The 16967-nt window shown below is 47.0% G+C and overlaps 1 protein-coding gene across 1 annotated transcript in view; it reads right to left on the bottom strand.

Annotated features, from left to right (window-relative positions):
* The window catches only part of NPFFR1 (neuropeptide FF receptor 1), a 28469-nt gene extending 22053 nt beyond the window's left edge, over positions 1 to 6416 (bottom strand). The window contains exon 1 of the mRNA XM_073019076.1: positions 5956 to 6416. Coding sequence (XP_072875177.1) covers positions 5956 to 5962 — 7 coding nt within the window. The 5' untranslated portion in view covers positions 5963 to 6416. The remainder of the gene's footprint in view (positions 1 to 5955) is intronic.
* Between the last annotated feature and the right edge of the window lie 10551 nt (positions 6417 to 16967).

The following is a 16967-nucleotide window of genomic DNA, read 5'->3' as shown; positions in this document are numbered from 1 at the left end:
TCTGTTTTCACCCATCAAAACTTGTATTCAGAAAAGGTTCTGATACAAGTCATTTACCTCACAGTGAAAACTGAACTGCCTTTATCACATACTGAACCTGTACTCCCAGTCTATTTAAAAGAATTCCAGGCCTCAGAAAGTGGAAGTAGAAGAGGCTTAAGGTGGAAGAGGAGGGGAAAGTAAAGGGGAGGCAGGGATTTCCCCTCTCTTTCTCTTGAAAAGGCTAAACATATGCCCAGAGCACCTTTCTGGGTTCAATGGCTGTCTGCTTCCTCAAGGTCTGCTGGTTCAGTTTACCTGCAGTCCTGGCCACATTTCACATCCTGCTTCAGCTAAGTGTAGAGATTTTTTTTTTTTCTTTTAGTTAAACTAGAAATGTCTTAGGGGTAGAAACCATGCCTTGTTCAGCTTGAAATGCTCCTCATTATCTGGCACAGGGCCTAGAACATAAATATGATTAATGAATGTTGATAAGTAAGTTAGGTACTAAAGGCTATGAATTCTCCTAGAAGCACTGCTTTAGCTGTATCCCATAGGTGCTATTAGATAGTATTTCCATTATTCATTATTGTTGAAATATGTTTTATATAACATCAAGCTATCTCTGACAAGGAAAGGAGAATTATCTTCATTTCACAGGAAAATCAAAACTCAAAGACAAAAAGAGACTTGCTCTAAGAATACAGCATGCAGTAGTGGTAGACCTCCAGGTTTTGCTTGGCTCTGGGATTCAGGGTGCATCAAATAAGCCAGGAGACGTGTTCTGAGTTTGAGCTCCTGCTCAGGCTCTGCCACCTCCAACCATTTCCTCATCCTCTTTGGGTATCATCAGGTCACATATAAAGACCTCTAAGGTCCATTAGCAGCAGTTAGGGATCCTTGATTTGGAGGGAACTTTGCCTTCCTGAGGCTTCTGCTACAAAGCCGACACTTTATGAACAGTGCATATATCACCTAAAACCTTGCCTGAAGCAGGCACACAATGGCCAGAGGCAGAACCAGGGTCACTCTGTGCTCAGCTGAGAAGTAATAGAAGAGTACACCTAACCCCTTAGAGATCCATTACCTCCTAACGAGGCATCACCGCTTGGAGTCCTAGGTTACTTAATGTTCTCTCTCTCTCTAACCCTAGCAGAATCTTCTTTTAGGAAATATTCTGATAAACTTCTTCACGTGGATGAGGAAATGACTCGTAACAAAGCGCTGTCTCTTTTGGGCTTTTGCATTTCAAAAGGAGTCAGACATTAAATTAGAAAAAGGAAAGCTCTAATAATGCAATTTCAGTTATTAACGAGAGAGCTACAAAAAGCTTTTGAGCATGAGAGACTGAATTTAATTCTCTATGTTTGTGTCTTGTTTTTTTTTGTTTTTTTGTTTTTGTTTTTTTTTTTTTTTGGAGATAGAGTCTCACTCTGTAGCCCTGGCTGGAGTGCGGTGGCATGATCTGGGTTCACTGCAACCTCCACCTCCCAGGTTCAAGCAATGCTCTTGCCTCAGCCTCCCGAGTAGCTGGGACTACAGACGCCTGCCACCAGGCCCAGCTAATTTTTGTATTTTTAGTAGAGATGGGATTTCACCATGTTGGTCAGGCTGGTCTCAAACTCCTGACCTCAAGTGATCCGCCTGCCTCACCCTCCGAAACTGCTGGGATTAGAGGCATGAGTCACGGTGCCCAGACTCAATCTTTTTTTTTTTTTTCTTGAGGTGGAGTCTTGCTCTGTTGCCCAGGCTGGAGTGCAGTGGCACAATCTCAACTCACTGTAACATCCACCTCCCGGGCTCAAGCAATTCTCTTGCCTCAGCCTCCCGAGTAGCTGGGATTACAGGTGTGTGGCACCACACCCAGCTAATTTTTGTATTTTTTAATAGAGATGGGGTTTCACCATGTTGGCCAGGTTGGTCTCGAACTCATGACCTCAAATGATCTGCTCCCTTTGTCCTCCCAAAATGCTCTGATTACAGGCATGAGCCACTGTACATGGCCTTTTTGGCAATTTTGAAATGTACAATACTCTGTTATTAACTCTATATTAACTCTATGTTGCATCATGCTGTGCAATATAATTCAAAAAAAGAAAACCATTTCTTCTGTCTAACTGAAATTTTGTACTGTTTGACCACCATCACTCCATTCTCCCCCACCACAGAGCCATTCTACTCTCTGGTTCTATGAGTTCTATTGTTTTACATTCAATATATAAGTGAGAACATGTGGTATTTGTCTTTCTCTGCTTGACTTATTTTATGTGGTATAATGTTCTCCAATATTGTCCATGTTGTTTTAAATGACACAATTCTGTCTTTTTAAAGGCTGAATAGTATTCCATTGTGTTTACATACCCCATGATCCTCATCCATTCATCGTTTGATATACACTTAAGTTGATTCCATAGCCTGGCTATTAAGTTGATTCCATAGCCTGGCTATTGTGGATAGCGCTGCAATAAACCTGGTGGTGCAGACATTTCTTCAAGTAACTAATTTCAGATTTTGGGATAAGTACCGAGAAATGAGCTTGCTGGATCATATGGTAATTCCATTTTTAGCTTTTTGAGGAACCTCCATACTGTTCTCCATAATGGCTGTGCAAATTTATTACATTCTCACTAACACCACACAAGGGTTCTCTTTTCTCCACATCTCCACCAACACTTACTTATCGTTCATCTTTTTGGTAAAAGGCATCCTGATAGGTATGGGATGATGTCTCATTGTGGTTTTAACTTGCATTTTCCTAATCATTAGTGATATTGGGCATTTTTTCATACACCTGTTAGCCATTTGTATGTTTTCTTTCGAGAAATGTCTATTCAGATTTCTTACCATGTTTTAATTGGGTTTTTTGTTTTCTTGCTGTTGAGTTGTTTGAGCTCCTGGATTTGTTCTTAGTGAGTATAATATAGGCTCCTAATGAACAATACATTATTTTCTTTCTTTTTGAAATGCTTTTTTTGTTTCGTGTGCTTATTATAAAAGAATTCTAGGCTGGGTGTGGTGGCTCACACCTGTAATCCCAGCACTTTGGGAGGCCGAGGTGGGTGGATCACAAGGTCAGCAGTTCGAGACAAGCCTGGCCAACATGGTGAAACCCCGTCTCTACTAAAAACACAAAAATTAGCAAGGTGTGGTGGCACATGTCTGTAATCCCAGTTACTCAGGAGGTTGAGGCAAGAGAATGACTTGAACCCAGGAGGCAGAGGTTGCAGTAAGCCAAGATCAAGCCACTGCACTCCAGCCTGGGCGACAGGGTGAGACTCCATCTCAAACAGCAACAACAACAACAAAGAATTCTGAGCACCTTAAAAGAGACAGTAAACATGACAGAACCCTCACATCCAGAGAGAACCCCTGTGTGTGTGATGCTCTCTGCCTGCCACATCCCATTGGCCCAAAGATATCAGCTGGGGTGAATGGTTCCTCAAATTTTCAGCACCCACCGAGTCCGCACCTGGGAGTCTCTCTGCTCTGCTTTCTCTGAAGTCACAAAAAGGGACAACCCAAAACTGCGGGAGTGGGGCAATACTAGACCAGTGGGGAGGTGAAGCAGCCAATGCCACCTCTCAGGTGCGGTAAACCTCGGGTTCATGCTGCATTTTTCTCAGAGTGTCCCCAGCAGGATAGAACCCCTCAGTTGCCCACAGCTAAAACCAGCTCATTAAGGCACCTATTTCTTGCCTCTTCTCCCTTCTTCATCTCACTCTCCTCATTCCCTCACTTCCACTGCCCAGCATCATCTCCCAAATAAACTCCCTATACCCAAGCTCTTGTCTTAGGGTCTGCTTTCAGAAGCAGGAGAATCAAACAAAGATGTTAGTGACTACCTCTTTGTGTATACACTTGTATATGTGTATTTCCAATAATAAACCTATGTAGTTTTGCATAAAGGGGATCATACTACACATGCGTTCAAAAACCTGTTTTTTTCTAATTACTCACAGTAGGTAGTGAACATATTTCCATGTCAATAAAGAAAAACCTAAGCACAGTTTTTAATGTCTGCATAGTATGCCATTGCAGGTGTGTCTCATTTTTTATTTAATTTACGTAATTTATGGCTATCTGGATGGTTTCCAATTTTGCACTGTGATGAACATGCTCAGGCACACATCTTTGCAAGGGTGCAGCTCAGAATTTGAAAAAACTCTGAGCTGAGCACGTGCTTTGTTGTCTCCTAAGTGTACACTGTGTTTGATAATTTCTTCTGGAATTTTAATAGAGGTCAAAACTAATCTTAGCAATGTAGAGGCTTTTTAAATAAAAAATCTATATTTCCCTTTTCTGAAAATCAGGACATTTGCCCATCTTCAGTTTTCTGGCACTTCCTTCATTCTCTGTAATTTCCTCATAAGCAATGATTGTATCTGTGAATACCTCTGGGCCCCTGGGATGTCATATGTCTGGGCTACAATGAGTGAGCTCATTTAGGTGACTTAATGTCTTCTTCCTATCGCTCGACTATCTTGGGTCTCAATCTCCTCCTTATCCTCTTTATTCCACAATTTCAAGTAAAATTGCCTGTGCCTTGCTCTGCCTGCCCTCAAGCCTAAGCCAGAGCAGATTCCTTCTTGTTATTCTTAGACTTTGAAAGCTCTTCACTCTTGTCTTTGCCAATTTCCCCCGACTTCTGTTCACTGGAGCTGCAGTCTTTGCTAACACCATTCTTACAGATCCTGCCAATCTTCCAGATTCCTCTTGGGTTATTGATTCCTTCTTGCCTCTTTTGTGTGTGTACTTTTCATACCCTTGCTCATTGGAAAACTACCAGTGCAGCCTCACAAGATTTTCTATAAAACTTGATTTTCTTTTTTAACAGCAGTGTTTGCAATTACTAATTGGAATTTTGGGGTTTTATTACCTCTTGCAGCAGCTGTCTCATACTGGCGTGTTGTACAACACATCTTATTTTATCCTCACATACACCCTGTGAAGCCAGTTGAATGTTAAGTTCCCCCATTTGATAGATGGGTGACCCATGGCACAGAAAGGTTTAGGCGCCATCTCAAAGACACTCAGCAAGACAGTGGACCAGCCCTCTGTTTTCCAGTTTCTTAGCCTAAATATGGTTCCCCTTGTTCACAATGGCTGAGAGAGGGTTCTGGTAAGGTGGGAGCAAGCAGCCTTATGCCTTGGGCCACTATCCCTTAAAATCCTGGAGGTAAGGTCCATAGTTCACTCTCCTTTCCCTAGGGAGAGAAATTCTGCATGGAGGATATCACCTCTAGAATCCCATCTCCCCCACAACCCCACCCCTTCAAGCAGACAAAGTGAGTGACAATTCCTCTGAATCTAACAGCCAAGCTGTCCTCACCTCCTCACCTGGTCTGAAATGATTCTCTGCTCAGATAGCAGGGACCGTGTGCGGGCACACACACAACAGGGACATAGAGTTATCCCTAGGTCTCTCTCTTTCTCTGTGTGTGTGTGTGTGTGTCTTGTACATGCACACACATGCACAACACAAATACAGAGGCACCCCAGGTCTTTCTCTCTCTTTCTCTCTTTCTCTCTCTCTCACACACACACACACACACACATGCACAACATGAATACAAAGGCACCCCCAAGTGTTTCTCTGCCTGTCTTTTGTCTCTCTCAGTGTCTTCTCTATGTCTCTGTCTCTGTCTCTGTCTCTCTCTTTCACACACACACACACACACACACACACAACATGAATACAGAGCACCACCAGGTCTTTCTCTCCATCTGTCTCTTTCTATCTGTCTCTCTCACATACACATGCACACACACACACACCCCCCATGAACCCATGGGCACCCCAGGTCTCTCTCCCTCTCTCAGTGTCTCTGTCTCTGTCACACACAGAGTGTCACATCGTCTGACTCTGGACAGCCGTGGGTGATCAGCTGCCTGGCCCCTCTCCTCTCCCTCAGCCCCATGCCCCCCCCGCAGTCGGTACCCAGCCCCACCGCTGAATCCCAGCCCCGGACCACTCACCCTCCATGCTGCCCCCTGTTGCGGGCTCCGGCGGTCTCCGATGGCGGGAGGCAGCGGGCCCCTTCGGGCCAGCGGGCGGAGGGACTGTCCCGGGCACTCGGTTGCGGGCTGCGCCCCTGCCTCCACGCTCCGCAGGTCCGGTCGGTCCGGGTAGAGGTGGGCAGTGGGCGTGCGCTCCCAGGCCCCAGGCCCTGGCCGGTTTCCCTCCCCTCGGGCTGACTGGCTCCCGCGCAGCGCTGCTGCCCGCCGGGCTCAGCCGCCCGCCCCGCTCCGTGCCTCCAGGCCAGGGGAAGGAGGGGGCTCATGCAACGCAGTCGTCATGGCACCCGCGCACCTGTGCCCACCGAGCGAGGGCGCCCCGGGCCCGCCTCCCGCATGGCGCTGTCTCCACAGAGCCCGAGCGCCCCTCCGAAGTAGGGGACACACTCCTCCTCCCATTGCAGTCCTGGCAGCGGCGTCCCGTAATTCCGCCCCTCTCTCCCTTGCCCCACATGCCAGCCTCTGTCCCCACTCCTCATCCTTGCCCACCCCAGCCTGGGGTCCAGCACTGTGGGCCTTCCTGAGAAGGGGATGAGAGGTAGCTGTGAAAACAGGAGGGCTTAGGGAGGGAGGCAGGGGAACCCCACCAGCTCCGGGCTCTCCCAGGAGAGTGGGGACAAGGTCTGCAAGGTGACCACGACTTTAGAATTAACCAGTCCAGGCATTCACCGGGTGGTACCCTTGGAAAAGTTTCTTATTATAATAATACCTGCACCTGGGACTGTTTCTGCATTTGTAAAAATGATTTTGAGGGGAGTAAATGTGATACCAAAGTTTCAGCCCAGCCCATAGTAGATGCTTAATAAATGGTTCCTCCAGCAGAATTGGAGAATACTCATCTCCAGCCCCTGTCAGGGACCCAGCAGACACAACCATAAATTTCTGTCACATGAATAAAGATCCCAGGTTCTATCTGCACTCCTATGTTTGTTGCAACACTGTTTACAATAGCTAACATTTGGAAGCAACCTAAGTGTCCATCAACAGATGAATGGATAAAGAAAATGTGGTACATATACACAATGGAGTACTATTCAGCCATAAAAAAGAATGAGATTCAGTCATTTGCAACAACATGGATGGAACTGGAAATCATTATATTAAATGAAATAAGCCAGGTCCAGAAAGCAAACATCACATTTTCTTACTTATTTGTGAGATCTAAAAATCAAAACAATTGAACTCATGGACATAGTAGAAGCATGTGGTTACCAGAAGCAGGGAAGGGTAGTGGGAGGATGGGGTACCAAAAAAAAAAAAACTAGAAAGAATGAGTAAGACTATTTGATAGCACAACAGGGTGGCTATAGTCCATAATAATTTAATTTCATATTTTAAAATAACTTAAAAAGCATAATTGGATTGTTTGTAACTCAAAGGATTAATGCTTGAAGGGATTGATGCCCCATTCTCCATGATGTGCTTATTTCACGTTGCATACCTGTATCAAAACACCTCATGTACCCCATAAATATGTACACCTACTATGTACCATCTATTTTTTTTTTAAAGATCCCATGTTCTAGGCAGATGAAAGAAAGTGAAGAGTCTGTTCCTTCCTCTTTTTAGGAGTCAGGAGTTTGCTCACTGGACACTGGGGAAACAGTTGGCATCAGGATTCTTCCTAGTCTCGCTTCTTTCTTTAGCTCCTCCTCTGTCCTGAGCAGTGGGCACAGTCTCACAGCTAGAAGGTCCTTAGAGGTCATTGAGTCTAACCCTGACCCAGAGCAGGCATTCCGACCCTAATCCCCAGCAAGAAGTATCCCCAGCAATGGGTACCTCTGCCTTCATGTCCCTCTCTCTTCCCCTAGGGCAGCCCTTCAGAGGTCAGGAGGGAGGGAAGTTGCTTCTTCAATGCTGCTGTTCTACTGGAGAAACACAAGAATTTCACTGGGCTTTTTTCTTTCTGTGACTTGCCTCAGTCTCTTCATCTGTAAAATGGGCATAATAATGGCACCTATCACCTACAGTTGTGAAGATTAAAGCAGTTACTATATATAAAGCATGTGAAACAGTGCTTTGCATATAGACAGTACGCAAGAAATATTATTCATCTCATCACTGTCTTGAGTCCACCTGCCTGTAGAAGTGCTCACATTTCTTGAAGTTCCTCTGATAAAACCCAGAAGTGTGTCAGGTCATATTAAGCCCCCTTGAGCAATGCAGAGATTGAGGCACTGTGCTGTAAAGTCTGTATAGCCCAGCACTGCCATTTAGAGTTGGTGTGCTTTGGGAAAGTTTTATGTCTTTTGCCTCAGTTTCCTCTCATCTACAAAATAGGGATAATAGTACCTACCACGTAGGGTTATGAGAATTAAATGAGTTAACATATATAAAGCCCTGACAACAGTACCTGGAACATGTAGGTACTCAATAAGTATGAGCTATAATTACTGGGGCAATAGACTTTGTTTTGGGTTTTTTTGTTGTTGTTGTTGTTTGTTTTTTGACAAGGTCTTACTCTGTCACCAGGCTGGAGTGCAGTGGCACAATCTCAGCTCACTGTAACCTCTGCCTCCCAGGTTCAAGCGATTCTCCTGCCTCAGCCTCCCTAGAAGCTGGGATTACAGGCGCCCACCAACACACCCAGCTAATTTTTTCGTATTTTTAGTAGAGGTGGGGTTTCATCATATTGGCCAGGCTGGTCTTGAACTCCTGACCTCATGTGATCCACCCGCCTCAGCCTCCCACAGTGCTGGGATTACAGGCAGGAGCCACCGTGCCTGGCCGGAGGCACTAGACTTTGAATAATGCAGTCTCACTTTTTCACTTTCTTCCCTTTCCTTCCTTCTTTCTTCAGCAGCCACATCATTCTAGTGCCTTGTGGTCGATTGCTCCACCATCTTTTTTATTTGAATAGTTTCAGATCACAGAGCCTTTTCTTCCTGTTCCCTCCTTTTCCACAGACATTTTTCTTTTACCATTAAAACCTTCCTATAGCGTCAAGTCCATGTGGTACCAGACAAAACAAATTCCATGGGTCTAGCCTTGGAGAGCAGGCAGGCAGTGTGTCTGAGTGTGAATTCTATCTCTATTGTTTGTTAGCTGTGTGACCCAGGGTAAGTCACTTAAGCCCTCTGATATGGTTTGGCTATGTCCCCATCCAAATCTTACCTTAAATTGTAGCTCCCGTAATCCCCATGTGTTGTGGGAGGGACCTGGTTGAAGGTAATTGAATCATGGGGGTGGGTTTTTCCTGTGCTGTTCTCACGATAGTGAATAAGTCTCACAAGATCTGATGGTTTTATAAAGGGCAGTTTCTTGGCACACACTCTCTTGCCTGCCACCATGTAAGACATGCCTTTGCTCCTCCTTTGCCTTCCACCATGATTGTGAGGCCTCCCCAGCCATGTGGAACTGTGAGTCCATTAAGCCTCTTTTTCTTTATAAATTACACAGTCTCAAATATTTCCTCATAGCAATGTGAAAATGGATTAATACACCCTGTAACCTCATTTTCCTCATTTGTAAAATGGGATTTATACTACTTCCTCTTAAGGCTGCTGTGTGGATTAAAAGTCACAGGCCATTAAATACGGTGCCCTTCCTCATCCCCAAAGTCATGGGTGGAGGCCAAACAGATAGTTTGGGTAAAAGCTGCTCCATGCAGATAAAGAAAAGTGCTCCCTGTCTTTCTCCTCCTGTTTTGGACTGAACTATGTCTCCCAAAATTGATATGTCGAATTCTTAACCCTACAGTGTGACCATATTTGGAGATAGGAAGTAAGTAATTATGGTTAAATCAGGTCATAAGAGTGATACTCTAATGACATAAGATGGGTGTCTGTATAAGAAGAGAAAGAGGCTGGATGTGGTGGCTGACACCTGTAATCCCAGCACTTTGGGAGGCTGAAGTGGGTGGATCATTTGAGCCCAGGAGTTCAAGACTAGCCTGGGCAACATGGCAAAACCCTGTCTCTATAAAACATACGAAAAAAAAAAAAAAAAAAAAAAAAGCCAGGCATGGTGTTGTGTGCCTGTAGTTCCAGCTACTCAAGAGGCTGAGGTGGAAGGATCACTTGAGCCCAGGGGGCAGAGGCTGCAGTGAGCTGACATCACACCACTACACTCCAGCCTGGGTGACAGAGCAAGACCCTGTCTCAAGGAAAAAAAAAAAAAAAAAGAAGAAGAGAAGGACACATCAGGAATTTACATGCACAGAGGAAAGGCCATATGAGGCCACAGCAAGCAGGTGGTCCTCTGCAAGCCAAGGACTGAGACCTCAGGAGAAACCAAGCCTTTCAGCACCTTGATCTTGGACTCTAACCTCCAGAACTGTGAGAAAATAAATTTTTGTTGTTTAAGTCAGGGGTCCCCAAATTTTTGTTGTTGAAGCCCCAACCCCTGAGTCATGGCCTGTTAGGAACTGGGTCACGCAGGAGGAGGTGAGCATCAGGTGAGTGAGCATTACTGCCTGAACTCCACCTCCTGTCAGATCAGCAGCAGCATTAGATTCTCCTGGGAGCGCGAACCCTACTGTGAACTGCACGTGCACGGGATCTAGGTTGTACACTCCTTATGAGAATCTAATGCCTGATGATCTGAGGTGGCACAGTTTCATCCCCAAACCATCAACCCCCAACCCCCTTCCGCGGAAAAATTGTCTTCCACAAAACCAGTCCCTGGTGCCAGAAAGGTTGGGGACCACTGGTTTAAGTCTGTGGTATTTTGTTATGGCAGCCCTAGAAAACCAAGACACCTCCCTACCCCAAAGCAGCTCCCGGGAAACCTGAGGCAACATTATTCTCCATTGCAGATCGCGCTTTTCTCCGAAGTTCACCTGACTGCAGGGCTGGGGTGCTTCTCTACCCTGAACCTTGGATGCAGAGTCTTTCAGTCAAACAAGTCACGATTGCTCCTATCTTACAGATGAAGCCATCAAGGGAAATGCCTTGCCCAATATTACAGAGCTAGAGTGGAGGAGAGAGACCAAGAACACTCCCCTGGACTCCTTGGGCGCTTGCCCTGCTGGACCTTAGCCCTGCCTCCCTCAACTTTTTTGGCCCTTTGGGACAGCATCTGAGAAAGCTAAGGGTGCACCCATCCAAGGTGTAGAAGCAATCCCTGTCCATCTCAAGGAGCCCCACCACTTCCTTGGCCTGCAGGGTTTCCAGCTGCATGCATTCTGGCCAAGAGCTTGACCTGCACCTTCATCCTCAGGGGAGCTGCTCCCCATCCCACCCCATCTCCAACAGCTACAGCTGGGAACATGCTCTGTGGCCTAGGGAGCCTTTTTGCAGAGAGTCCCACCATCCTGGAAACTGATTTCCATCTGAAAAGCTGGATGCCAGGAGGTGGCAGGAAGAAAGTGGAACTGAGAAGTTCTTTAAAAGGGGAAAGCCTCCTGTGCCCACTGGAATCCATGTGGACACCTGTTTGGAGAAGCATCTTAAAGGAGCAGTGGAGGAGGAGGTGGAGGGTGATCTCAGAATCAGACTTTCTCAGGAGTAGTGAGGGCAGTCAAAGGGGACAACAGAAAGCCAGAAATCCAAATATTTTTATTTTTATTTTTTTTTATTTTGAGACAAAGGCTTTCGGGCTGTTGCCCAGGCTGGAGTACAGTGGTATAATCTTGGCTCACTGCAACTTCCGCTTCCCAGGTTTAAGTGATTCTCCTGCCTTAGCCTCCCAAGTAGCTAGTATCACAGGCACGTGTCACCATGCCTGGCTAATTTTTGTATTTTTAGTAGAGACACGGTTTCACTATGTTGGCCAGGCTGGACTCGAACTCCTGACCTCAACTGATCTGCCTGCTTCAGCCTCCCAAAGCACTGGGATTACAGGTGTGAGCCACTGCGCCTGGCCTCCAGATATTTTTCATAAAAAATTTCAGCTCCCAACTAAAAAATGTTGGGCAACAAATTCACAATTATTTTTAAACATGGTGCAGGCCAAACAATGTATCTGTGGGTTGAATTTGGCTCTAAACCCTCTTGCAACTTCTTAACATCTCTAGAGACCAGGAGTTCTCAATCCTGGCTGCATATTAGAATCATTTAGGGGAGGTTTAAGAAAAATAACTGGCACTGAGCCTCTAACAAAGACTAAGTGAAGCTTACTTGATTCTATGGAATCAGGCCAGTTCAATTGTATTCATCTCTGTTTGCACAGGGCCTGCACATCAGTGATTTTTCAAAACTCTCCAGGTGATTCCGACATGCAGGCAAGATAGAGAATCACTGCTGCAACCCCTCTCAGCTTTTCACCTGCCACAGGGCTCCTGGTCTCACAGAGCTCGTGGTCAACTGCGGGAGACATGAATGAATGAGTGAATGAATGAACGAATGAATGATTCATTCAACGACCACCTTGTCTGTGGTCCTCACAGCATACTCTCCCCAGTGATCTCCCCAAATCATGCCCCTCACCATCCATTTCCATTCCCCTGCAGGCTTCCAGGTACTTCCTGTTTAACCCAATCTCTTCCGCAGGCCACCCAAGATGCCCACGGCCCAGTCCTTGTCCGTTTCTCCACCCTCCAATCCTACCACGTCTCCCTCCCACCTGACCCGCTCCTCACTGAGCATCTTGCTGTTCCGCTAATTACTCCATGCCTTGGCATGTGCTATGCCCTCTGCTGGCTATCTTTTTGTGCTCCTTCTCCTGTCCCCCTCCTCACCTGCCCATCAGCCTATCTCTTGTCCCATCCTCTCTGCTCCCACATTTCTAGAATAGCTCTTAGATCTGTGATTCCCAAACTCTGCTGCACTTTAGAATCTCCTGGGGAGACCTGAAGTCATCACATCCCATACCAATAAAATCAGATTGTCACAGTGTGGGAACCAAATCAGTTTGTTAGTTAGTTTGTTTATTCCAGCCTGGGTGACAGAGTAAGACTCTGTCTCAAAACAAAGTGGTGCAATCTTGGCTCACTGCAACCTCAGCCTCCTGGGCTCAAGCAATTCTCCTGCCTCAGTCTTCCAAGTAGCTGGGATTACAGGCACATGCCACCATGCTCGGCTAATTTTTGTAATTTTAGTAGAGAAGGGGTTTCACCATTTTTCCCAGGCTAGTCTCAAACTCCCAACCTCAAGTGATCCACCTGCTTCGGCCTCCCAAAGTGCTGGGATTATAGGCCTGAGCCACCATGCCTGGTCCCAGATCAAGAGTTTTTAAAGATTCTCAGGTGACTCCAACATGCAGCAAGATTTCAGAATTACTGTTCGGGACATTCCAGCCATATTTCTCTTCCCATGCCTGTTTCCCCAGCTAGTCTATGAAGTTCCCACAGGCTGGGTGGTAAACAAGCAGAATTTTTTTTTTTTTTTTTTATGAGACGAGTCTCACTCTGTCACCCAGGCTGGAGTTCTGTGGTGCAGTCTTGGCTCACTGCAACCTCTACTTCCTGAGTTCAAGCGATTCTCCTGCCTTAGCCTCCTGAGTAACTGGGACTACTGGCGTGTACCACCACACCCGGCTAATTTTTTGTTGTTGTTGTTTTGTATTTTTAGTAGAGACAGGATTTCATTGTGTTAGCCAGGATGGTCTCAATCTCCTAACCTTGTGATCCGCCCACCTCAGCCTCCCAAAGTGCTGGGATTACAGGCGTGAGCCACCGTGCCCAGCCGGAAATTTTCTTCTCATGGTTATGGAAGCTAAGAGTCCCGGATCAAGATTCCAGCTGACCTGGTTTCTGGTGAGGATACTCTTCCTGACTTGCAGACACCCCTTCGCGGCCCTTCCTCAGTGTGTGCACACAAGAGAGAGGAAGCTCCCTGGTGTCTCCTTTTATAAGGACACATCCTAGGGGATCAGGTCCCCACCCCAGGACCTTGCTTAACTTTCATTACTTCCTACAGGACCTATCTTCAGTCACATTGTGGGGTTAGGGCTTCGATATAGGAATTTTGAGGGACACATTCAGTCCCTAATGCCCTCCAAGAGCAGAGACCCTTTCTCTTGCACAGCACCAGGCCCCGTGCTAGCATCCTCCCTGGTCATAGGCCCTCAGTGGGTGTTGATGGAACCCACAAAGCCTGTGTTGGCCTCACACATACTCCTCATCCTCTAAGCAGAGTTGGAGGCATGTTCTGAGATGCCTGAGAAGGTTGGTAGGTGCCCGGGAGAAGAGTTGGCATGAGGCCCAAGAGAGCCCTGTGGGATACCTCCCCTGTGGTGGGGAAGCCAGGCACCTCCCATGGAGACTCAGTCTATCTCTGGCTGGAAATGCACATGGGCCTCTGGGACAAGGAAGGCCATTACTGTAGCTACCATTTTGAAAAGGCTCAGAATCCACAGAGAAGGGGGTCTCCGTGTGGTGAAAATATGGCGCCTGGAGTCAGACCCCCAGCACATCCCCCGCATTTTCAGTGTGTTTGTTTATGGTGGTGTGAAAGGAGGGACTGTCCCCTTGAAAAGTAAGGCCAGGGGAGCTGCAGAGAGGCTGAGGCCTAGGCAGGAGTGGGGTCCCTTCCTAGGAGCCAGGAGGCATCCCTCAGTCTCCAGCCTCGGAGGAGCCGTTGCTTCAAAAGGTTTTAAAATGCTTATTAGTCAGCTCTCCCTAGGAAAGCAGGTCAGCATCATTATCTGCATTAATAAATGACAAGTGAGGGTTCCAATGACTGACTCACTTCCACAGCACAGCCAGGGCAGCGGTGGCCACAGAGGAGATGCCAGGAGTGCCACGTAGAGGAGCTCCCAAACCCCGGTGCCCAGTGAGGGCCACAGAAAGAACCCAGGGCATGCAGCCTGGAAACCTGGGCATTCTTCTGGGTTTCACCAACTCCCTGCACATCTTTGGGTGGGTTGCTCCACTTGCCCCTTGAACACTGTGGAACATTCCCTCTGGAACTCGGGGTTCCCCTCTATGAAGCAGAAGAGGTTTGCGTCAGAACTTTTCCCCTCTGACAGCCCACCTTCTCCTCTGGAGAATCTGCATGCAGGGAGTCTTCCTGGGATGGGCTGGGACGTCCTGAGGAACTCCAGTGCTCTGTCTGGGGTCCTGCACCCTGGGTGAGGGCAATGAGAGCTTTTGGGGTGGGCACTACTAGGTCAAGAAGGATTCAGGCCACTGTATCAGGAAAAACACATCTCTAAAAGGTGGTGGGAAAGTGGTGAAGCCTCTTAGGAAGAGGTGGGCAGTTATCTGGGATGGCTGGGGCAGGCCTGGGACTCCTCCAGCTTAGATGGGGCCTTCTGTAAACCATTTACTGGGCCCTGGACACCAATTCTATGATACATGGACTCCACTCTGGATTTGAGGCTGGGCATGGTGGCTCACACCTGTAATCCCAGTGCTTTGGAAGCTGAGGCAGGAGGTTCTCTTGAGGCCAGGAGTTTGAGACCAGCCTGGACAATACAGCAAGATTCCATCTCTACAAAAAAATTTATTTTTTTTTAATTTTTTAAATTTTTTTAATTTTATTTATTTATTTATTTATTTTTGTTGAGACAGAGTCTCGCTTTGTCGCCCAGACTGGAGTGCAGTGGCCGGATCTCAGCTCACTGCAAGCTCCGCCTCCCGGGTTCACGCCATTCTCCTGCCTCAGCCTCCCGAGTAGCTGGGACTACAGACGCCCGCCACCTCGCCCGGCTAGGTTTTTGTATTTTTTTAGTAGAGACGGGGTTTCACCATGTTAGCCAGGATGGTCTCGATCTCCCGACCTTGTGATCCGCCCGTCTCGGCCTCCCAAAGTGCTGGGATTACAGGCTTGAGCCACCGCGCCCGGCGTACAAAAAAATTTAAAAGTTAGCTGGGGATGGTGGCACGTGCCTGTAGTCCCAGCTACTAGGGAGGCTGAGGCAGGAGGATCGCTTGGGCCCAGGAATTCTGAGGCTGCAGTGAGATTGTGCCACTATACCCTAGCCTGGGCAACACAGTGAGACCCTGTCTCTCAAAAAAAAAAAAAAAAGGCTGGATTTGGATCTGAATTGTGCCCCTCACCGCCAACCTCAACTCATGTCTGATCTTGGCCAGGTTGTCCACCTCCTCCTCTCCCCAGATTCTTCATCTATATTGAAATAATAGTAGCTGTCTTCCGTGTTGTTATGGGGGTTAAACGAGGTGAGAAGTGGAGAGCACTTAGTGTGGTCACAGACACCTGGTGAGCGGCTAGCACGTATTTTTATTGATGCTTTTCACTTCCTCTACTCTTTTTTGACACCTCTAGGTTTTTCCTTTCACCTTAAGCTTTGGGTAGCTCTTGCCTTTCTCTAACAGAAACATGGAGCAGCTGATAAACTTGGTCCCAGGAATGTTAACGCTCAAGATACCCTCCCAGGGGAATCTGTTATAAGGAAATATGACGCAAAATCTAGAAAAGAGACAAAGACGAAAACTACGTTGTTCAACAGGCCTGCCTGTAAGAATGTACCACTGTAACTTTGTTAGTTACTATTAATTAAAGGCACAGACTCTGTGAGGTTGCTTGTTAACTTATGAATTGGTGTCCAGCAGAAAAAAATAATCCCTACTTGAGTTTATCAGCTGGCAGGACATTCATGCCACAAATCACACGGGAATCCTGTTACAATGCAGATTCTGATTCAATAGGCCTGGGGAGAGACCTAGACAATATAGTTCTTGTTTTTGAGATGGAGTTTCGCTCCTGTTGCCTGGGCTGGAGTGCAATGGCGCGATCTCAGCTCACTGCAACATCCACCTCCCAGGTTCAAGCAATTCTCCTGCCTCGGCCTCCCAAGTAGCTGGAATTACAGGCGCCCACCACCATGCTCGGCTAAGTTTTGTATTTTTAGTAGAGATGGAGTTTCACCATGTTGGACAGGCTGGTCTCAAACTCCTGACCTCAAGTGATCCACTCGCCTTGGCCTCCCGAAGTGCTGGGATTACAGGCGTGAGCCACCACGCCCGGCCGACGCTGCGGTTCTAACACACTCCCACGTGCTGTTGATGCTGATCTTCTGAGGTCCACATTTTGAGTAGCAAGGGCTGGTCCACTAGGAATCCCCTTCTGAATCCTGGCAAGACAGCACTCCTGGCAGGGGTTAAAATAAGATCATATGGACAGGGCAAT

This window comes from Chlorocebus sabaeus, chromosome 9 (assembly GCF_047675955.1).
Source record: "Chlorocebus sabaeus isolate Y175 chromosome 9, mChlSab1.0.hap1, whole genome shotgun sequence".
Taxonomy (NCBI): domain Eukaryota; kingdom Metazoa; phylum Chordata; class Mammalia; order Primates; family Cercopithecidae; genus Chlorocebus; species Chlorocebus sabaeus.
This window is presented reverse-complemented; position numbering and strand designations above follow the sequence as displayed.